At 40.5% G+C, this 23,152-nt stretch overlaps 1 protein-coding gene across 2 annotated transcripts in view; it reads left to right on the top strand.

Moving 5' to 3' along the window:
• The first annotated feature begins 838 nt into the window (after nt 1-838).
• ltk (leukocyte receptor tyrosine kinase) overlaps nt 839-23,152 on the top strand; it is a 43,615-nt gene continuing 21,301 nt past the window's right edge. Inside the window, exons 1-6 of one of the 2 annotated variants that reach the window (XM_017418511.3) lie at nt 839-1,053; nt 17,526-17,618; nt 19,023-19,154; nt 19,349-19,565; nt 20,755-20,894; nt 21,968-22,105. In XM_017418511.3, coding sequence (XP_017274000.1) covers nt 1,023-1,053; nt 17,526-17,618; nt 19,023-19,154; nt 19,349-19,565; nt 20,755-20,894; nt 21,968-22,105 — 751 coding nt within the window. In that variant the 5' untranslated portion in view covers nt 839-1,022. The remainder of the gene's footprint in view (nt 1,054-17,525; nt 17,619-19,022; nt 19,155-19,348; nt 19,566-20,754; nt 20,895-21,967; nt 22,106-23,152) is intronic. The other variant, XM_017418519.3, reaches the window with a different exon arrangement.

Raw genomic sequence — 23,152 nt, 5'->3', positions numbered from 1 at the left:
GCGTCTATCTGGAAGATCTCAGAGCTCCTTTAGGGTTATAAAAGTCAAAAAAGTTCAGTTAGATAAGTGGGTGCCAAGCCATTGAAAATTTAAAACAGTGAGTGAAAGAATCTTAAAGCCGAGACTATAAGGAACAGGAGGCCGGCGTAAATCTGCTCAACCAGTGGTGATGTGGTTTCCATGGGGAACTGCAGCCGTCCAAAGGTGATGAAGGACGGACCTGTGTTTTGGAAGAATGTAAGATTTTGCTTTGGCGGTTTGACGTCACTGATAAGAACTGGTTTTGACAACAGTGGATGCTTGCTTCCCAAATGTAAAACAGCAGGAGGGCCGAGGACATCATTGACTGACTTTCCAAATTCGGTCCTTTCAGTCTTGTTTTCATTCCACATCTTGTAGACATCCTGTGAAACAACACATTCGTTCATAGCCTTTCTAAATATCTGAACAAGGCTTGTTCTTGATTAAAAAGGTAAGGTAAGGTGTGGCTCTCACTCCTAAACCACGGCTAAAATCCAGATTAAAGTGATAAACATAGCCTGCAGATTTGTGAATGACTCAGTGAGTCATCTTAAACGCTAAAGTAATTTCCTGTTTATTTTGTTATGTGTGTGTGTGTGTGTGTGTGTGTGTGTGTGTGTGTGTGTGTGTGTTTTAAAGAGGAGCTTTTCGTGAATGAGCGGCAACAGAAGCGCTCAACTCCTCCGAGACCGCGAACGAACGCACATCCTGTCCGCGGTGCCGTGAGCGCACCTCCCTTCCCCGCTCCTTCAAGGAGCCTCTCTGAGCTGTGACTAACGACTGGGGAGGGGGGAGGGAGGAGGAGGAGGAGGAGGATGGGGTCTGAGCTGTCGTCACTGGGAGCTGCAGCAGCAGCATCAGCATCAGCATGAGTAAGGGTGCGCAACTTGGAGAAATAGCCACACTGTCCGGAGGAGCGAGCGTGCGCCCGCGCGTGTGTGCGTTTTCATGAACCAGCAGCCGCGTGCCGCCGTCTGCGCGCAGCCGACACCAGGAGGAAAATGGATTTAATCTCCGTTGTCATCTTGATCAGTGAGTAGACCCGTTCCTCCCGACTTTCTCTGCTGCGGCACTTTAGCGCACGCAAGTTTCTTTCTGCTCTCTGTGACTGTGTGTGTTTTTACACCAAAGTGCTGGAAAGGACAGATTGGCCAACAGTGTTCCACTTTTAAGGTCCTGCTGCTGTAGTTTGGTTTCGGACTGAGCCTGTTGCGGCTCCATTTCATCCCTTTTGAGAGCCACGCGCCCTGCGTTACTCGGCTGCGGTTCCACTTCCCCACTGAAAACAGGAATAAAAAACCCCCACCTTAAGTAGGGTTGTCATTTTCTCCAGAGGCACTCTTGGAGGTATCTGATTTACAGTCATTCACACTGCAGCAGGGGGACAGGACTTGGCAAGAGGAGGAGAGCTCTGAAACTGCTCTCCAAACAGTCAGCAGCACATAAAACGCACTGCTGGTCCTGTTTGTTTTAACTGAAAGCAGGAAAATCTGACATTATTCTGCAGGGGGGGTGTATCTAAGCCAATAGCCTACATCATGTTTTTTTAATACAGCTGACTGAGAAGGGGTACAAAAAAGCACTTACTGTCAATAATAGCTTTTAAAGTTTGGTAGTAGATTCTTTTCTTGTTTTTATCCTTTGATTCCTGTCAGGTGGATGACTTCAGTGTAAGGATGAACTCGTTTGCACATTTCAGCTCTGCCTACCTGTAGGCTCGTTGTTTTTTTTCTTACCTGGTTTTCACCTCCTGATGCAACATCCATGTGCCACAGTAGGGTTTGGTTTTGGTTTCTGGCTTATGTTGCCAGAAAAACAAAGTTTATTGTGGCTGTCTTAACCAATCAGCTGAGCCCTGAAAGGGGGACAGATCCACTTTTTTTTCCCCATCTTTAACAAGCAGCCCCCACATCCACATCCCCACCCCTCCCCTCCCTTTCCCCCCTCCACTTCTGAAGGTACAGCGCTGGATCGGTGTAAGTGGTTCTTGCTGCAGCGACTTAAGAGCTCCCCGGGTGAGCTGTTGCCAAATTTCACAGCATTAAGTCAGAGCTCCCTCCCCGTCCAGCAGGGAGGTGTCTTCGAGCTTTGTGTCCAGCACGCAGCCTATATCAGAGCATTTTATTCCTTTATTTTTCACCATTCGGTGCATTTGCTAGGGAGTCTTAGTGTTTCCGAACGGAGCAATGGGATCACGAAACTCGTCTAAAGCCCTGAAAGCAACGACAGCATGCAGAACGTTGACTGTGGTCCCCCAGATTCCACAAACGAATGTCTCGTGAATGCCAACTCTGTGATCGTAGCCGGAGTTTGCCACTGTCCTTACATTTATTACTCATCGTGGATGTCGAGATGCCATTTAAGTGCCTGAAGCAGCAGCAGCTGCAGGAGCTTTGACTCTTCCTGTCTCGGTCTGAATCCATATGCATAAAGTGCTGCGCTTGTAGCAAAACGGCGGCACTCTTTGCTGTTATAATTGATCTGCGCTGAGCACAAGTCAAACATCTAACCTCACACGAGAGAGCTGTATGTATCAGAGTGTTTCACCTCAATCAAACCAAATCTGCATTACATTTGTGCATAAATGTAATTTCTGGTAAAGGAGACAGAAGAGAGTGCAAAACAAAATCCCTGTTTAGATTTTGATGCGTGCGAAGGCGACGTTCCGTGAAATTTCAGCGCTCCAAACAAAGTCTGTCTCCCTCAAATTGTTTTTTTTTTAAGAGTTCTGTTCTGTTTCCTCCGACTCCCGAGTTTTGATTTGTTTTGGCGTTTTTTTCATTTCCTCTCCATCTTGTATCTCTGAAGCGCCAGGAGGGGCATTTCTCCTGTCAGCCGTTTCAGGTCCAGATGATGGGGTCAAAAGTCGAGCTGACTTTTTACAGATAACTCCAGAGTTCACGCATTAACTCCGGAAACCTTTCGTTCATAATGGAGCAAAATAAACATATCAGATGTCTAAACTAAGATATTTTACATAAAAAAAGGATTTAGGACAGGGGCAACAAAGGTCTAAAAACGTAAGTGATATGAATAAAATACAGCTGGAGGAGCATTTTGCAGTTAATTAGGTTAATTGGCAGCAGGTCAAGTAAGACGAGATTTTAGAGAGGCTGAGTCTCTCAGAAGTAAAGATGGGCAGAGGGTCACCTGTCTGTGAGAAACTGAGTGTAAAACTGCTTTGTTTTGTGAATATAATCTCTTTATATCGTTGTTCCTCGGAGTGCTTTTCCTACGTTTTCTTGTAAAACACTTCGATGCTTCATGGCAGCTTCAGGATTTTGTCATTTTTAATCCCCCCTCCCCTTTCAAGTACTCTGCTGTCCGACATGTGCACCGTCAAACATCTGTAACACAGCGAGACAGAGAGCGTCTCGCTGTTCGCTGTTTAACTTTGCAGGACCCGGAGGGGACCGTCTGCAGTTCAGGTGGATTTGGCGAGTGGAGACGTTTCCACACGTGGCTCTGAGAGAGAGGCATGGAAGATCAAAGCTGCAGCCCGAGGGCCGCCGCTCCTCCGGGTTGGAGAGGAGGCAGATGAGCAGCCAGCTGTGCTTCCCCCACACTTTTCTAGAACGAGTCCGGGTCGAGGCAAAGCCAGTCAAGATGGGGGTTCTTTCTGTTTGAAATTACAAACCATTATTTAAAAGAGAGTAATAGTTAGAAATAGGTGAGCTTTATGGGTAAGAAAAAACAAGCAACGATAAAACAACATCTTGAGTATCTGACGTGAGCGACATCTTATCCTGGTGAAAGTTCCTGATTTACTGTTTATTCTGGGCCTGAAAGTGGTATCATTTGTTGCAGCAAAGAACTATTATTATCTCCCACCACTAAAAGGCGAAGGGCAGATGTTAATGTTTTTGCTTGTGTGTCTGTTAGCAAAATATCTCACAAACCACTGGATGGATTTTAATGAAACTATCAGAAAGTAATTACTGGATAAACGTTTACTACTGATTAAAATCTGGAGCCAACACCATTCAAAATGGTTGCCAGAGTCCACCCGCCTTACAATACACAAATGTGGCTATAATTCAGTCATTATTACGGATATTGAGCTGAAATCTGTTGTGGTAGTAGCTGAGAGTCGTTCACAGCATGTACTCTTGAGCACTAATCATTGAGCAAGATCTTTGCTTAAAACGTAGCATTACTGTTATTGTTGTCGACCCAGTTGTCCGTTAGCAAAATATTTTATGAATAACTGGATGGAGTTTAATGAAACTTTCAGAAACTTGTCATCAGATACACATCTACAACTGATTAACTTTTAGAAACACTCCAGTTTAAGACGGCTACCACAGCTAAGCGACATTAGCCAACACAAAAATGGCTGCAACTCAGTCAGTTTCACACATATTGAGCCAAAACTTGTTGTGGTAGTAGCTGAGAGTCATTCACAACATTTACTCTGATTGTAATAATGTAATCACAATCACATAAAATTGCGCCTAATGTTAATTTTTTACCAAACCTGTTCTTGAAAGGCAACGGTAACGATATGCATGCCTTTGAGGAATGTCAGACATTAAATTTTATGTATTATTTTGTACAGTTTTAATGTAATAAAATCTAAATTTATGGACAAAAAACAGGTACACAATGCAAGATCTGAGAGATAAGTTTTTAACAACAGCTGCACTAATATGAAAGAAGCTGTAGGCATTCATTTTTATCAATAAAATGTTCATACCTGTGTGTGTGTGTATGTGTGTGAGTGTGTGTGTGTGTGTGAAAGAGAGAGAGAGAGAGAAGAGTTTACATAACAACTACTACAATCATTCAGAGAATAAAAATCTTGTAGGTGTTCACTTTAAAGTTTGTTCTTTAATTACGTCGTTGGTACTTTCCACGCGTCTTTTCAGAGCCTAACAAGCTGCAGTGCTCGGAGGATCGCAGTTATCTGGATAAACAGAAGTCTTAAGCGTGACCCCAGCTGAAGAAAGTGCAGCTCGAAGGCTCTCGGGGGGGAGGAGGATGGAGGCGGTAAATTAAAAGGCGGCCCACATGTGTCGGTTCTGTCGGGATACCGTCACCCCTCGAACTGACCCCGACCTCCCGTGCTCCTCAAAGGGAAAGCAGACGGCGTGTAGTTTCTCCTTTGATTCCTTCTGTGACAGATGCTAAGAAGCTCAGCGGTTCTGAAGGTGAGGGGGAAACGACTCGTTCAGGCTTTGAAACAACGCAGTTAAGGCAGAGAATGGGCTTGATTCTTCACCAGTGCACGAGCTCAACGTGATCGTCTCTTTGTTTGTTTCTCTGTTTGGGTTTTTTTAGTCAGCAAATCTCAATTATGCGGAATTTGATGAAAATCGATGAAGATCTTTAGGTTTTTTTTTGTGTGTGTGTGAATCTACATCACTTCAGTAAAAAGTAAAAAAAAAAAAAAAACAGCAACATGGTATTTCTGGATGATGTGCTCAGCACATGTTCATGTGATCGTTTGTTACAGAAATCACCTGCGCTTTTCGCAAAAATGAAATAATGAATCACGAGGGACTCCGTTCTGGTGCTCTAGCTGTTAGCGCCGCAACCTGCTGAGGATTGAACTCCAAACTGAGGTCGTTCAAAGAGCCATCTACGGCACGTAAAATAACAATTGCTCAAAACCTTTTGAAGGGCATTCACTCCTTCTTTACCTGCTTGCTCCTGGTCACGGCTTCCGGGAGCTGGTGTCCGTCTCCAGAGGTACATCTGTCAGTCCATCACACGGCAACGTAAAGATGAGCAGCCTAGTGAGATTTCAGAGTAGCCAAATATGCACGCAAAAAAAGGCTGCAGCCAGGAGTCAAACCTGCAACCTTTTTGCTGCGAGACAGAGCTAACCAACTGCTCCTACAAAGAATAACTTATTTAGACTTTTTGTTCTCTCGCTGCTGCACTGCCTGCAAGGTGTTAGGCTAGTCGTCCAAACACCCGGCCTACGGATCGTTTTATGAGCTTTACACTTGGAAAAACAATCATTTTGGTTTAACTTTCCACTGCTGATTAAAAGCACGTTGGAAGCCGCAGTAACATCGAACCGATAGGCGAAGAACAACCTCGCTGATCTCTTTCACTTTTACGACTTTAATCATAATTAGCGGCTTGGTCAGTTATGGCAGTGCTCCTGTAAGAACTGTCAAACAACTTTTTTTTACATATCTGGCCTTGAGGTTTTAATTGTCTCCATGCTGCAGGAAGTAGCTAATCAGCGTGCTGTCAGAAACGATCTGTCTGCGATCACCGGACAGCAGATTCCACTTAGCTGGAGCAGCAGACGTGGCTGCGTCCCTGTTGGTCTCTACATTAGCCAAACTGCTGCCCTGATGCTAAGCTAAAAGCATGGAGGCTGTGTGTGTGTGTGTGTGTGTGTGTGTGTGTGTGTGTGTGTGTGTCAGAGAGAAACTGCAGTTTGATCTCAGTGAAGATGGGATCACCAACCTGTTGTCCTCTGACACTGCCGCCTCGTGCTGCTCGGGCAGATTTCAGGACGAAGTGCAAAACGCTGAACAGTCGTGCTGAAAACACAGAAAAGGCTCTGGTCTGAAGATCATTTGAACGCTTAACATGCCGAACATATTCAACATATTTATATACGAATTCTGTTATGTTAAAGAACAGGAAAAAGTGATAAAAGCCTTAGTTTTTGGTGAAAAGGAAGAGTTCAAATAAATGGACCGGTTAAATGAAGCCCAGCTGCATCCAGTAGATTTAAAAAATAAAAGTAAGTTAAGGGACCTTCAGACGTGTTTCTGGATTCAAGCTTACGCTCAGCTGTCTAGTTTCTAACCTTGGTTATAAACAAACCTGATTTCCTGGAGCTTTCTCTTTTTGTTTTGTTTTTTAATAAAAGAATTGAACAAACTTGACCTTCGGATCTGCAGGGCTGAAGACCTTAATGAAGCAATATTCATTACTGCAATTAGACCTGATTAAATATGAGCATAAACACACTCCCGCTCCACTTATTTTGATGAGTCTGAAGCCACTTAATGCACTTGACTAATGCAGCACACATTTCATAAATAAAAAAGGAGAATATTTCCATGATACTTATTCAATTCAAGTAGATAATTATGTACCAAACACCCATGAAGCTGTTATTTTTTGTGCTGGGTTGGATTAATCTAAAACTGATCCAAACATTTTTAGGTTCTGTTTTTTTATTTCTGTGTGTGATCATACAGAGAAAAGCATTTTTTGACTGAAACCCAGTTTTATCTCGTGGAAAACAGGATTTCAGAGATTCCAGGATGAGGTGAAGCCATGGTTTAAATTTAACTACACTGAACGGAAATATAAAAACTCCACACTTTTGTTTTTGCTCCCATTAACAAGATCTAAGACTTTTTTCTCTCTCAAATATTGTTCACAAATTTGGTTAAATCTGTGTTTGTGAGCACAGACTCCGGGCTGGTGTGGTTACAGGTGTTCTGCGGTCGTAAGGCAGGTTGGATGTGCTGCCAAATGTATTTATTTTATTATTTATATAGCACTTTTCCGCAACAAGGCGATTCAGAGTGCTTTACAACACAGAAACAACAATCAGGTACAGAATCAAATACAGATAAAAACATCATAAAAACATCATAAACCATCAATCATGTATTGTTTAAATGAAATATAAAATAATCTAAATAAAATCATGAAACTAAATATATCTAAACATGAGCTAAGATAGATAGCTAATATAATCTAAATTAAATTATGATAAAGTTAAAGCTGAACTAAACAACAATTAGGAATCTAACAATATCTAAAATATGAGCTAAGATAAACTAAATGTACACGAAGGCTAAATAAGCTAACATAAACTGAAACATGATAATGCTAAACTACAGGTACAACATGGCGAACTAATAGTACCAAATTCTCTGAAACGCCTTTGGAGACGGCTTATGGTAGAGAAATGAACGTTCAGTTCCAGGCAGCAGCTCTGGAGGACAATCCAGTCAGCGTATCAACTGCTTCCTTAAAACCTGTGACGTTTGTGACATTGTGCTGCGATAAAACTCCATTTTAGAGTGGCCAGCCTGAGGCACACCTGTGCAGTAATCCTGCTGTCTGATATGCCACACCTGTGAGGTGGATGGATTATCTCAGCAAAGGAGAAGCGCTCGCTAACACAGATTTACACACATTTGTGAACAATATCTGAGAAAGGAAAAGGCCTGTTGTGTACATAGAAGAAGTCTTAGATCTTTGAGTTCAGCTCATGAAAAATGGGAGCAAAAGCAAAAGTGTTGCGTTCATATTTTTGTTCAGTTTATAAGAGCGGCTATAAAGTTTGGTTTCATTTTTTTCCCCAAGTTAAGATCATATCCGTATGTAAGAGGCAGTAATTGGGTTGAGCTGCGTGAGGTTATATTTCAGTTTTTTACTCTGAAAGTTTTTATTGTCTGAAAACGAGAAGGTTTGAGAAGGTCACGTCTCCGTTTTGAAGCTATTTTTCTTAATCTTTACAATCTCTTTTTATTTGAAAACCAAGTGAAATCCAGTGATCAGTGAGAAATTTCCTATGTTTTGTTTTGTTTGGTTTTTTCAAACCAAAACTGGAACTCCAAAGGATTTAATTCGTTTAGATTTTGGCCGCGCGGGATGGCAGCTGTTTGTGAATGAAACTGTTTTCCTCAGATAAAAAGTATTGAAAATATGTTGTGGTTTTTGGGGGGGGGAAGCTGAGCAGCCTAATAAAAGTTCAGATCAGGTCTGTATGTCTTGGAAGCAAATTTCAGATGTAAATCATAACATGAAACCCTTTGGTTTCAGAGCCTGGTTGTTGGGAGACGGGTTTTCACAGAATAATAATAAAAAAAAGAAGGATATTAATCAGGATCATTAAGAGTTATAAAACTAAAAGTCCACATGAAGATTGAAACATGTTTCATGTTGGCACCTGATCATGAATATAGACCACACGTCAATATCTTACCTGTTACAGATAGCGCTTCGAATGACCCAAAGACTGTAAATAAAAACTGATTATTTTCTACTTTTATTGTAGAGAAGCAGAGCCAAAGTATCCTGTTTACGGGCATCAAATTAAAACTAACCCTGTTAGAAAAGGGGATATTTGAACACAAGTACCCAGTTGATAAGAGCAGCACATTGAGCCACAGCAGTAAAATTAAAGGTCGATGAGCTAAACTGATTTGAAAGTTGTCACGGGATGTTTTGCAACCGAGAGAACTCTTCTGCAATTAAGCTCTACAATCATCAACTCTCAGTATGTCGTAAGCCTCAGAGTGCGCTGCAGCGCTGGTTCTGCGATGGTGACGATTAATTAAAAGTAAACATGACCCTCAGCAAAGGCCAAGAGCTCACTTTAGCTCCAAATGTAGCCATGGCTGTCAGCAATTGTTCATGCCGTGTGAAGGATTGTTCTCCTATTTGCTCAGATTACGCCTCTAATCTCATTAGGAACAATTTCAAAGGCTTTTGGGGGGGTTTTATATGTTGCTTCTGCATGATTAATACCTCGTTTTCTAACGAGTTTTGACTAAATTAAAGGCGAAAGCAGATTTATGGTTCACGGCGCTGCTGGTATGTACAGACGTGTTCGTGTGTGTTTGGAGCTTGACGGATGAAGCCGCTGAGATGAGGCGGCGGCGTTTTTGCTCGTGTTGGACCGGCGTAATGCAGCTCGAGCAAAAGGCAGATGAACGATGGAAGTTGAAATGCCGAAACAATGAGGTGGAATGATTGCAGTCGCTTGTTTTTCACTCCGCTCAAAACACGATAAGCGTCTGATAAATCCTCGCGCACAAACTGTTCCCGTCCTCCCCTCTTTATTAGGCCGCAGAACCACTGGAATTCTTTTATAAACACCATAAAACTTGATTTATAGCTTTCAATGCAGGTGATAAGTGCCAAAAAATGAAACAAAACAAAGAAATTCTTGAAGTTTTCTATTTGTTGGGAAAAAAAGGAGCACCTGTGGAGTCTGACAGACATAAAGATGTGGTTCTAATATCAGGTTTTAATAAAACCTCGTGTTTTATTGTCAGTATTTTAAGAATAATGTGTTTCTGGAACTCTTCTGTCAGTAACTTAGAGATAAAGGCGCATTTTATAACAAATATTGAATCTGACTTTGGGATTTGGCATCAGATGCAGCTCAGAAACGCTCCATTATTCCTCCGATGCCATTTGTGTTTTATGTCGGTGTTGAAGCAGCAGCTTTAATGATCAGTCTTTCTTTTAAGGAGATCTTTCTCCTTTTTAGTTCTAATAATCTCAAGCAATGATCAGCTGATTGAACCAGCCCACTCGAATCACCAAGGAAGACGTTTTCTTAGTTCGCCCAACCAGAAAATTAGACACGACTAGTTTATTGTTCTGTATTCAGAGTAAAATGCACAGTTTTGCAACATAGTGCTCGTTTTCTGTCAAAGGTTTGAAATGTGGTTTAAGAGAAAACACCACCGGACAAAATTAGGACATTAGTTATTTTATTGCCATGTTTATGATTTTTAATGTCTAAAAAAAGCACATTAGCTCTTAATTTTTTGGAAATGGACTAATTAGCTTTAATCTGAACACCAGGAAAAGAGAAACTAAAAGTTTATTGTTTGATTTAGTTGTGATATTAGTCAAAACTATTCAACAAAAGTCATAGTTTCTAAGTTTTTTTCCACTCAACCAGGATTAAAAACAACGTTTAGAAGACTGCTTACAGCACTTAGCACGAAAGCTGGAAGGTTTGGTGTTTTTATAAAGAACAAAGAATTCTGTTTTTCCTACATTTCACACTTTTTTTCTGTGCAAAACCTTGATTGCAACTTTGCAGAATAAGGCATAAAAAAACGCTGCTTTTCTGTCTCCACAGAGACATAAAGATTGTTTCTTGTTACAATCTTTGATTTTGATTTTGTATTTTCACTCAGTTTTATCTTATTTCTTTGAAATCTCTCTCATTTCAGTTGACTTATGGCTTCATGACTTTACTGCTCTGTTTTTATGTTTTAGCTGTTCAGTTTTTTTTTTTTTTCTCAACTCATTTCCATAAGTTCTGCAGAATGCACCGCTTATCTCCACCCAGCTCTATAGGTTCCTGTAGCTGAGGTTTATGTTTATCTGTTCGCATGTTTCCTTCTTTGAGTTTCTGTCTCAAGCTGTCACGGTAGATCAGAAAATGTGGTAGCAGAAATTTCTGCAAAATGTTTTATTGTTTTTATAATCGTCCCTTCTTTTCTGGATACGCTGACCTCACTGTTACGATCTGCAGAGATATTGAAAAGCTTCCTTGCAGTGAATGACGGTTTGTTGGTGTCGTCACTTTAATGAGTGATTAAAATGTGTTGCTCTTTATTTAAAGGAAAATCTGCACAGCTTGATCGCCCTGCATGCTTATTAGAGCATTAAAGGAACACTTTTCAAATGGCTTTTTTCTGAGTGCCGTTCCTTTCGCTCTTTCCCTCCTTAAATTCAGGCTCTACTGCAAAAAATTCAATAAAGGGCAAAATGCCATAAAATATCTCAGAAACTGGCAGAAACAACAGCACTTTCCCCTCTCGCTTTTAAAACCACCGAATCCTCCTCTTATTCAACTCTTTCTTCACATCTTTCTTTGGCAACATTTCCTTTTTCTGCATGATGCTTTGAAGTATAGTATTTACAAAAATATCAGCGAGACAGGCTCATTTCAAGTTTTGGGAAGCCTTCGTCTCAAGCAGCAGCCTCCGACTCTGTCCGTATTTACCAAATCTTCGTCCTCATAACCATTTATTGAAATTACCAATCTGTCTGATTGAAACATCACCTCTAATTTTCAGTTTGCACACACACTTGTCAAGGCGAGCTCATTTACGATCTGCTCCCTCTTTGAATGTCGAGCTCATGTTTGATGATTATTGTGTTATTTTTATGTAACTGCGTTGCAGGTCGAGCTTGTAAATGAAATTGCCTGTCAAAATAAAAGGAGATTAATTAAAAAGAAAAAATTCTTGATGCAAACACACCGACTTATATTAATGTTTCTTTTTCTAATTTCAATCATTTCCTGAAAGTCCAAAAGGCACGATGAAGCACCGTAATCTCAGCTGCAGCGTGAGTCATAATTACTGGAAGTAATGTACATTATGGACACTCAGCGCTCCTGCAAATGTTACACCTGTGGACCAGCAGCTTTTTGTCATGTGCTGTGCATTAAGCTCATGTTCTACACTGTGAGGGTCTTTTTCTGTGTGTTTAAAAAAAAAAACAACAACTCAGGATCTGTGCACTCAGAAGAATGAGAGTATTTATCATGTGTAAAAGCGTAACAGCTTCGGGTCACTTCAGTGTCACTCCTGCACTTTTCCCTCCTCCCTCAGCTCCAAAAGGACACAACTGCAGCTCTTTTATTTTTTTCCGGTTTATTGTCTCTGAATTCTTGCTTTGTCTGTCACGATACCGACACATGGCCCTCCTGTGATAGACACCGTCCTTGGATCACGCTGAACACAAGCTGTTGGTGTTCGGTGCAACACTTTCAGAGCAAACGTTCCTTTATGAATGAAAGCGGGGGGCTCCTGAGAAGTTCTGTTACCAGGAACACGGGCAAATTATTTTTAGTAAAAGCCAACCAGCCCTTGCATTAAATCAATATGCATGCATGTTTATGATTCTGAGTATTTGTGGAAATGCTCTTATACGTATGTAAATGTGTTGCAGCTAATGATGAGTTACGTATGGCTCTTTTTGTCTTCTGTATAAAAGCTCTTCTGAGCTCTTTTTTTTATGTTTCATTATCAGGTCGGCTGTTGTGTTCGTGGTGCCAAGCAAGGGAGGAGAGCTGATGGGAAGGGCTTGACGGGACGATAAAGATGCTTTGTTTGAACTGTTAGCCCTGACTTGTGCAGTTGAGAAGGTAGTGGCTGTATCATAGCTGAAGTGGCTCGGTTTTATTATTAGTTTCAGAAGTTGTGCACGTGCTCTGGCTTGTGACTCCAGCTGCTTTTGGAACAAGAACCCAATGGATTACGTGTCGGCACGTGCAGAGGGTGATATGGTCACCCATGAACTTTTGATTTCAGTGAAAAGTGTACGCTACACCAGCACGGCTGCTTTAAAACTTAAAACACATTAATATCTGGATTAATTCTTCCAGACTGCAGTGATAACTGGGCCAGATTTTTCACCTTTTTTGCAGATGAGCTTGCTAGGATCATCAATATAGATGATGTGTGCAGACAACTCAGAGTTTTGACGTTTGCAAAGCTCTGCAGGTTCTCCATTTGTCTGCTTCCAGTTTCTCTGTATAAGTGACATAGGCTGGTAAATAATTCATCCATTCATTTTATTTTCCCGCTTTTTCGTGCAGGGCTGCCGGGAAGCAGGGCACACCTTAAACATGGTTGCATATCCATCACAGAGCCACGAGACAAACAAGAAAGACAACCACTGACGCTCTCACTCACACCTAGGGACAATTTAGAGTCACCAATTAACCTAACATGAATGTTTTCTGCTCTGTGGGAGGAAACTGGAGCACGTGAAGAAAACCCATGCATGCGTGGATGGATGGATTTGCAGAGATTTCCATAATAATATGAAATAGAAACCATTTAAGAGGAAATATCCCACTAAAACTGGGTTTATTGGATCAATTATTTTACTTCTATATATCTTTTTTGTTTAACTGATCAACAACAGAATGAACACGACTTGTTGTAGCTTCATGTATGGAGAATCACAAGTTGATATTTTATACTTTTAATGTTTTTTTTCTGCAAACTACTTGAGTCAAAAAGGTATTAGTTACCTTTTGAAGCAGCAGTATAAAAAATAGGCTGTATTTCACTGAGCAGCAGACTCTCCATAGAAAATCAGTTTTCCTTTAGTAACATCTTGTGCTTCCTCTGACTTGATATATGGCTAACTTTCCTCAGTCAGTAACAACCTCACCAAAGACCTCTTGTGCGAGCAGGATTTAACATTTTCTGCATTGCAGCAGTTACTGTAACACAAGGTTGCATTATACATCTTTTATTTATCAGCGTTGTTTAGAGCGCAGTGTGCAAGTAGATAACACAAAACTATCTGCACTGAATGGAAAACAAGGGAAAGAGACAATTTTATTGATAATTCATACCTTTTAACCTTTTATCCCACAACATTTATGCATTTTTTGCAATCACTGTATCCAGAACAGGGTTGCAGGACAGATTTCAGCTATTTTAAGATAAACACACTGGGAGCGGGTCACAGGTTCATCATAGGGCCAAATCAGAGGCAGAACAAGCATACATGCACTCATTTACAATATCAGTATCAATATCAGCAAACTGACTGGATCAGATTGGGGTAAAAATCTGATCCAATTTAACCAAAGTCTGAAGAACGATAGCTTGAAAATGTGTGGTATCAGGAGGACAACAGAGTGAGAAATAAATATTCTAATCATGACATACTGCGGTCGCATGATTTAATATTTACTACGCTTCATTTATCTGGAAGAGCAATTATGTGCTTGTAACTGGATGACACGAAGAGCGATGCAAAAGCGAGCTTCGTAAACAGACCAAGCTGTCTTTCTCAGTAGTTAAACCCTCCGAAGGGACAGCGAGAGATGAAGAGTTTAAACTACAGCCAGAAGCAGGTTTCGTCCTCCACCGTTTGAATCTTTGTCCGTAAAAAACGAACTAAAAGCTGCTTTCAGCACCGGCAGCTCTGTTGGCTGATGAAGCAGATAATGTTTGTCCTTAAAAGAGAATAAATGAGGGTTTAAATTCAAACCTGACAATAAAAGGAAAAAATCTGAGTGGACCTTTGAATTCTGAGTGGATTTCCAGAAACTCTTACTTTATGTTATTTACAGCTCGCTAATGTTTTGTCTTCAGGCTGAGTCTTTTTCTCTATTTTAGTCTTTTTCCAGCTTCAACAAATTCATCCATGGCGGCTTTTATTCCATATTTATCAGTGATTAGCTCAGCTGCCATTCAGCTGTATGACCCTTCGCCTCTTCATCATCAACACCGCTTACAGATTTGATAAACAGTCTTTTTAATGACTCGATTTGTCCTGCTTGACTTGTTTGACCTCGCCTTAAAGGCACCAGGACACAATGGCGTTCCTGTTCTGGGACCAGAAGGCCGTAGATGACATGCTGGGATGTCATGCTAGTTTAACGTTGAATGTCACGTCACGTGTTATTCAGACAAACCTCTCTAAAAATAAGCCCTTCTCACACATCAGCTTTCTTCATAAATTCATGGCAAAATAAACCCAAACAAACAGTTTAGTCTCCACTGATCTTTTTTTAAACTTTGGACCATTTTAAAGATGACCTTTTTTTTTTAAAATGTCACATCCCTCTTTTTAGAAAAACTTTTGTGTGTTTTTAAGCACAAAACAGAAAAAGAAAGCAACACACTCCAAGTCTGTTTTGTCCCCTTAATAATGAAGCGATTAATAATGAATTAGTTGTGGTGCTGGAGTTTTTGTTTTGATATTTGATTGAATTTATTTAAACTATTAGTTGTTTTTAATGATTTCCTTCCTGTCTATCAGTTTTCCTTCAGTCAGTCCTGCTTTCCACTCTCCTCTCACGCCTGCACTCCATCTGCTCATCAGCCCAAGTGTTTCTGCTTCCCAACCAGCAAACATTTACTCCTCGGCCGTTCATCGTGACATCATGCTGTTCGCTGCCAAGTTCTTGGCTCCCAGTGGTCTTTGGTTTGCTCCAGCACTTGGTTTTTGCTGCCCTGAGAGCTTTTATTTTTATTAAAAATAGTTAAAACCACTGAGCTGTGGTCCAGTGGTTAGAGCAGTTGTCCTACAACGAGAGAGTTGGAGGTTTGATTCCATCAGTTTAGGGTTAAATGCTCTTCATTGCCTTTGTTGTGTGTGTCACTGGTGTATGAATGGGATCTACAGCACTGATTAGTCTCTAAAGAAGGATTCATTCAGATTAGCTTGGCAGAGATGTAGCAGAGTTCTGTGTGGATGGGGTAAATGAGACACAGATTGTGTTGTAAATTGCTTTGAGTAGCCTGATTGGCTAGACAGGTGTTTTATAAGTAAATAAACTATACTTAAATAGTGTCTTTCTAGACAATCAGGCCACTCAAAGTGCTTTAAAACACATTTATCCATCCACACAGCACTCTGCTACAAAGCTAATCTGAATAAATCCTTCTATACAGTCTAATTAGTGCTTTAGATCACGTTCATACACTGAATAAGATGTATTGTATGATATTGTATTGTAAGATGTAAATGTATGGTATTAAAATTGGCAAACCTGCAAGGAAATCTTACCTCGAGCTGTGTTTTTGCTAAAGGCTGGTCTGAAATTGGTTCTGTAGGATTTGAACTTCCCTTTGATTGTAGCTCTGAAAGCCAACGACTTAACAGTGAATTCTCTGTACCGCTCAAAAACTGAGGCGCAGAAGTGCATATCACCTCCGCCTCTTAAAAACAGGTCTGTAGGAATCTGTTTTCAAGCCTGCTGAGGCATCAAAACCAACCAAATTTCTTCCACTTATTGCTTTCTTGAATATATTTCATTTTACTTCATCGCAAAGCCAAGGTGGACAAAATCTTTTAAAACCCGATCAATGAAATACTGCAGACATTTTGCTCACAGCTGCAGCTGCAACTATATCACCAAATAAAACCAAATACTTGCACAAACATTCACAGGTCGGAGTACAAGAAGCTTAGAAATCATTGTGTTACACTAAAGCCAAGCTGATTCCCCACATAGTAACACGAACTAAAAGTAAACGGTTGCCACCACAACACAAATCTCATGCCAGAAAATGGAAATAGAAGAACAAATGAAGCAAACACCAGTCCATAAAACAAGCCAAACACATGTAAGACACGGAAAAGAAAACGCAAAACCTGTATTTTCTCCTCAGGAGCAAGAAAAGGATTCCAGACCATGTTCAGGTCTGTTCAACCACAACATGAAATAAAGGTTTGGATCTTTTTAGATTTAGGAAGGTTAAAACGAGGCCCAGTGATAAAAACCAAGAACGTGCAAGAATTTTGAGTTCTTGTTCGCAGGAGAAACGAAGCACTATAATAAATAAAATCACATAAGACCCTCACCGTAGCAGGTGTAGCCAATTAAAAGTTGTTCGTTCTTTTTGCATACAGATGGGAAAAAAACCCACATGGTTTGGGGATAATTATAAATCTGAATTTTAATAACATCTGACTTTTTAATACAAAAATCGTGAGCAGCATTAATAAAATGTAATAAAATTTGGATGCTTGATGAGTTAGTCGGACCACTCCTTTTCTTTTTTTTCATTTGCTCATTTCCACGTGTAGTAGGGCTGTTTTAAAGTCATGTGATGTGCTTTTTTATTTTTGTATCTATTACTTTTCTGTTACTTTTTGCCCTTGAATCTGAATACCAAACTGCTGGGAACATCCTCTGAAGACAGGTAGCTGTCACTCTACCAATTTATGCTAAAAGCAGATATTTTCTTCCTCACCCGGACGCATTTTTGCGTCTTTTCATCAAAACAAAAGTGTGAAACACTGATAAGGCTCTGTGTGTCTCTGTGCTTTTCTTTCCCCAGTGAGCGGCACCTGGCAAAGTTTATCTGACAGAATCCAAGACGAGGAAACTTTCACAGATCTGTTTCTGTCACACCTGGAAGACGACAGCCAAAGTGAGAGTTGTGTGCTTACTGACGAGCTGACACTGAAACAAACGTAATGGGATTACCATAACTCGCAGAGAGCAGCGTGACTCGTGAGGAGCAGAAACCTGCCTTCGATGAACCTTAAAGCGACTTTGACTCGAGGGGTTTCCAGCTCCTAAATTGTAAAACTGAAATTCTAAGTGGCACAAAACCTGCGTGCTGACACCACAGAAACAGGCAGAGAAAATGCCAATTTTGATCAAGGGAGACATTTAAACTAATGAAAGTGGGTTTCAGTAAAATATCCATTTGTGTTTCATAGTTTTGTTTTGTACTGTGGAGATTCATCCTGCTGGCTTTAGTTTCTTCCTCATTACTCACACGATGTCCTGAATGTCCTCTTTTTTCGATCATTTCTTTGTGAAATGATCCTCTGTTTGGCTCTTCATCAGATTCTTGTTTGAAATTATAAAATTTAGTGAAAACTGAACTCCTAGTGCCAAAAAGGTGATTTGTTTGTGTCACAGTGTAATAAACCCGACAGCTTAAAGCCGTTATTATAATTCTAATTTAGGTATTTTAGGTAAATTGAAGTAGCTGAACTAGCTTTAATTTTGTGGTTTCAGTGCCATAAAAGGCGGGCAATCATGCCTGTTAGCAAAATATCCCTTGAATCGGTAATGAAACTCAGAAATTAACCATTGGATGTACGTATACAGCTGATTAACTTTTAGAGTGTGAGAAATGTGAGACAACTTTGAGAGGGTTTGATACCAAACTGTGATTGATCTGAGACAGAAAAAGATATAACTGAGACATAATTAGGACACTGTAACTAAAAATGAATGTTGCTGAATGTCACAATATTTGCACCTTTGTATGTATGCAAGCATGTACAGTATGTTGTAAGTACCAATTCCAAGTAATTATTTACATTTCTCACATTTTTGTGTCACCACCAGTTGCAGCCCAATGACAAACAGGCTTAACAGATTGTGCAACATTTTTGTTTAAGTGCTTCTCCCATTATGTTTTGAATTTTAATATTGAGTTATGTTTTTTTTTATTATCTAAATGACATCTCCCAGTTTATGACAGATTTATTTTTAGAGAAAGATCCCACGACTCGACCATTTAAACAGCTGAATATCCATTTAACAAGGTTTATATCGTTCAGGTCTATCTATGTTAATATTTACTGGGTGGTAGAAACTGGAAAAGTCTGTACTTGTAAGTTGAAAGGCTTAAAACCTTCCCCCTAATGCCAGAAACTTTGGTTAAAGCTGATTTGGGTTAGTCTTCATCAGCACAGTTTCTGGGTCTGTTGTGTGAACAGACAACAATATTTGTCATCGTAGTCTGCGCCGTTCTAAATTCTATCTTTGTTAATTTTGATGAAAATTCATGCACCTTTGGTGTCTTGTGGCACAGTTACCTCCTGTGACTTTGAGGCGCCGTGCGCTTGGACTCATGGCGACTGGAAGGTGGTTTCACCGCAGGAACTCAAGAACTCGAAGGCTGGACTGATGCCCGCGACGGACCACTCTGTGGGAAGAGCTGACGGTAGGAATCAGCATCCAATGAGTTCATCTGAAGGGTTTAAAAGCTTCTGTCTAAGTTTCATCTGAATTGACACGTTGCTTGAATTTATATCTAGCAGAGTCTGAGATTGTTTTTTGCCCTGAAGCTTTTGTTAAACGATTTCTGGGAGTTCCAGTTTCACAAAGCCCTAAAGTTTCAGTGTTTTCTCTCCTCAGGGCACTTTCTTCTCTTGAGCTCCTCGCCTGCTGCTAAATGTGAGCACCAGATAACCAGTCCGGTGTTGCCTGGAAGCGACAGGCAGTGCACCTTACAGGTGGCTCTGTTTGAGGCCGGGCCAACGGTGGGAAACCTGACAGTCCAGATCAAACCAGTGATGTCAGACTCAGTCGTCCGCTCTGAGGTTTTAAACCCCATGAGACCAGACGACCGCAGGTCAGAAAATACTCTGGAACCGCTTCTTTGTCTTTCTGTGCAATTATTAGCTGTCTGTTTTGCTTCTTGCCATATATCTGTCAATTCTTCCATTGTCAAACATGAAAACCCACCATGTTTACCAGCCATGGAGTTTGTTACCTGACAATTTCTAGTAAGATAAATAGCAGGGAGCTCAGATTCAAGAGCAGACAGAGCAAGGGCAGAAAGGCTAATATGTTTTTCTTACAGTTTGTTGTACCAAAGTTAAATAAGGAACATTTAGGACGGGACAGTAAGGAGGGGTAGCAGTCCCCTGAGTATTGTTTGGGAATTGTGGGCAGGTATTTCCTATTGATCAAACGCTGAAGCACAGCCATTTTTAGAAAAGCTAAAAGCATTCCTGTCTCTAGATGTAGGCCGGAGATTCATTTAGCTGTAATTGGTGAGGACGGATAAGGGATGGATGGGCCTGTGCAATACGTTGGTGCGTTCGCTTTGTTAGCGTGCTCAGTAATGGCTCCTACAATTTCATTACGAGGCACACACATTTTCATTTATTATGTTCGTCATTCATACCATACAAACCCGAGTGCGTAGCTTCCAGATACACCCCCTAAAGCGTGGGCTGTGACTAATCTTTTACTGTAGCGCTGGGCGTGTTGGGATGTCTCAGCTGTAGCAATTAACTGTGTTAATCAGAGTTTTTACAGGAAAAGAGGCTTAATGGTGATGGAAATTACCAGTCAGCGCCGACATGAGGAGTATTGCAGAGGACCCAATAATGACAAAACTCTGGAGGCAGAAAGATGTAAAAACTCATAGGTTTTTAATAATGAAACGGAAGGAGAGAGGCACGTTGTTCAGAATGTGAAACAACACAAGACATGGCGGGAACCATAAAGATGTTAAAATCAAGAAATTAAACTGAATAGATTATTTACGGAGGTGAGGAAGGTACTACAGTGCTACAGTACAGATGTAGTCATCGGAAAACTAGAAACAGATGTGTGAGGAGAACAAAAAGCAAGAGTAAAGACGATGCACATGTCTTTGAGATTTAGAAACAGCTCCTGTGAGGATTTTTTTAAACAAAGAGTATTAATTTCAGGTACATTAGTGCGTATATAAGTAAATCCAAGAAAGACTCCGGAAAGAAAGAGCTTTTATAGATTGCCTTCCAAGCATTTTGTTGTCATTTACCCATCAGGCTGAAGTGGGAGGTTCTTGAGGCCGGGATCGGTCAGGTGGATGAATCCTTTCAGGTGACTCTGCTCTACACTTCCTGTGTGGCTGAAGGTGAAGCCAGCGTGGCCCTGGACTCTCTGAACTTTGTCGACTGTGAATTAAGTGAGTTCTTGTCCTGCGCAACTCGAAGCAAACATTTAAACCAGATTTTGTCGATCTTAAAGCTGGGTTTGAATTACTTGGGACTCGGGCTGGAATTTGGGCTTCCCGAGATGCATTAATGTTGTTTAAAGTGCCAAACAGTGTCGTCACAGATGTGTTTTTCTTGTTCGAACCTTCATTTCAGTTGTTTTGCATTTATTTTTGCAGACATTTCTCTAAGTGTTTATTTACACCTGTCAACAGCAGCATCTTTATTGATTAAAACACAAATAGAATAGCTTTGTTTTCTTAGAAAAATCTGTCTCCACGTGAGCCTCAAGAGATCAGCTGTGGCAGAACTTTATTTACTAAAAATCCCTGAATTTGAAGTTACAAACCCTGATCAATAAAAAAAGATTAAAAATGGTTACAAAACATTTCAGGGTTCATCCAAACACCCATCATCAGTTGTAACCCTTTTAATTTTTTTTTCATAGTCCAGTATTTATGAACCTGCATAGAAGCTTTACTTATTTTAATTTATTTCTCAGCTTTGTGCATCTTCTAATATGGAACAATACAGTCATTTTCCTCCACACTCAGCCAAGTTTTCCTCTATATCATATTGAAAAAAACCAACTTGTAAAAAAGAACAATTACGTTAGCTGCAAGCCTAATCAATGCTGCGACTGTTTTTACTATTTATTGACAATTTAAATCCAACTTAGATCTGGTGTTATGTAGCAACTAACAAAATAACATAAGGAATAAACGACTCTGCTCTCAACAACCCTGCATTTGAGGGAAAAGATTTTAATCTATCGAGTCTATTTGGACTTTCAGGCAGAATATGTTTTGGGTTTTTTTTTGGACGCTACTTCAGAAAGGAAAACCTTTTGGCTTTTATGGAGGCGCCTCATCCAGAAGCAGGAGCGCATTAAACAGTTTGCAAAATTTGCCAGACAGTTTGTATTTTATGCGGTTAAAATATATATCTACATACATACGTGAACGAGTGCAAACAAACGGTCATTTTAAATCTAAAAGTTTCCGTTCCTGCACGGTCCGATGACGATTATGTTGTGTGGTTGCAGGCGACGACGCCCTTAGCCTGAACGCGGCTTGTGAAGAATCTTTCCACTGCGAAAACTCGAACAGCTGCATCGATCAGAGCCACGTGTGTAACTTCCACACGGACTGTCCTCTAGGTGAAGACGAAGGCTTCATCTGTGGTGAGCTTGTTTTAATACTGATGAGTGTTTGATGCTTAACAATGTTCACCTGATTGGACAATATGAGCAAAGGTTTTGTGTGACTGTTGGTGGAGGTGTGCACCACTCAGAGGCCTTATTATATAGAGAGATATATCTGTATGTATTGATCTTTTAAGTATATATCTAAAAGATCAATGAATGTCTAATGTTTAAAGCCTAAGTGAAACTTCTGTCTTTATCTCTGCTTCTAAATGTGTTTCAAAGCTCTTTTATCCATGGTTATGAATTGGATTTGCTTTGAAGTTGAATATACAATATTAAAGAGCTCATCATTATTTACATTTCGAAACTTGAGGCACAGAAAAAGACTCCGTTTTAGGAATATCACTCATTACCTTACACTTCGTCCCTCTTCGCGCTCCGAAATACAACAAGCCTTCTCCTTGAACACATCAGTCAGTGCAATAAAAGCACTTCAGCACGCCGGGAATCAAAAAGCTTTGCCTCAGGTGGTAATGAAATCAATGTTGTCAGAGCTATTTAGAGTCCTTGAGTTGTTTGTCCCTGGAGAAAGGAGCCGGCTCACAGGGATGGTGAGATTCTTTCAACCGGCTCATAAAAAAAAAAAAAAAATCCTCCTCATGTGAGTCCTCAGAAAAAACACTCTTTGTGTGATGAGATTTTATTTGTGACTTTTTGTCACCTTCCTTCATATAGACAGCAGCTTGATTCATATGTTTGGATCACCTTTGGAGGTGTTGACATGTTTGTGCTCCACATTAATAGACATTTAGTGTGATTTGATCACAGTCTGGCACCAAATACGATTAAAGTTTGGTTCCACATGCACAGAGGACCCCTCTGGGTTTGGATCTCACCTTCCCTCTTTAAGTATCCAGCTCATACATTTGAATTTGACTCAGTTATGTCAGCCATAATACATTCATGCTCTGGTTACTTGGAGTTGTCATCCAGACCTGCTTTTAACTCATGAACAAAAACCCCCCAACCAGGTTTATGTGCACAGTGTAAAGTTTTAGACTTTGCTATTTGGACTTTATCATA

Source organism: Kryptolebias marmoratus, linkage group LG10 (genome assembly GCF_001649575.2).
Source record: "Kryptolebias marmoratus isolate JLee-2015 linkage group LG10, ASM164957v2, whole genome shotgun sequence".
NCBI classification, from domain to species: Eukaryota; Metazoa; Chordata; class Actinopteri; order Cyprinodontiformes; family Rivulidae; genus Kryptolebias; species Kryptolebias marmoratus.
Note: the sequence above shows the minus strand (reverse complement) of the source record. Positions and strands in the feature narration are given on the sequence as shown.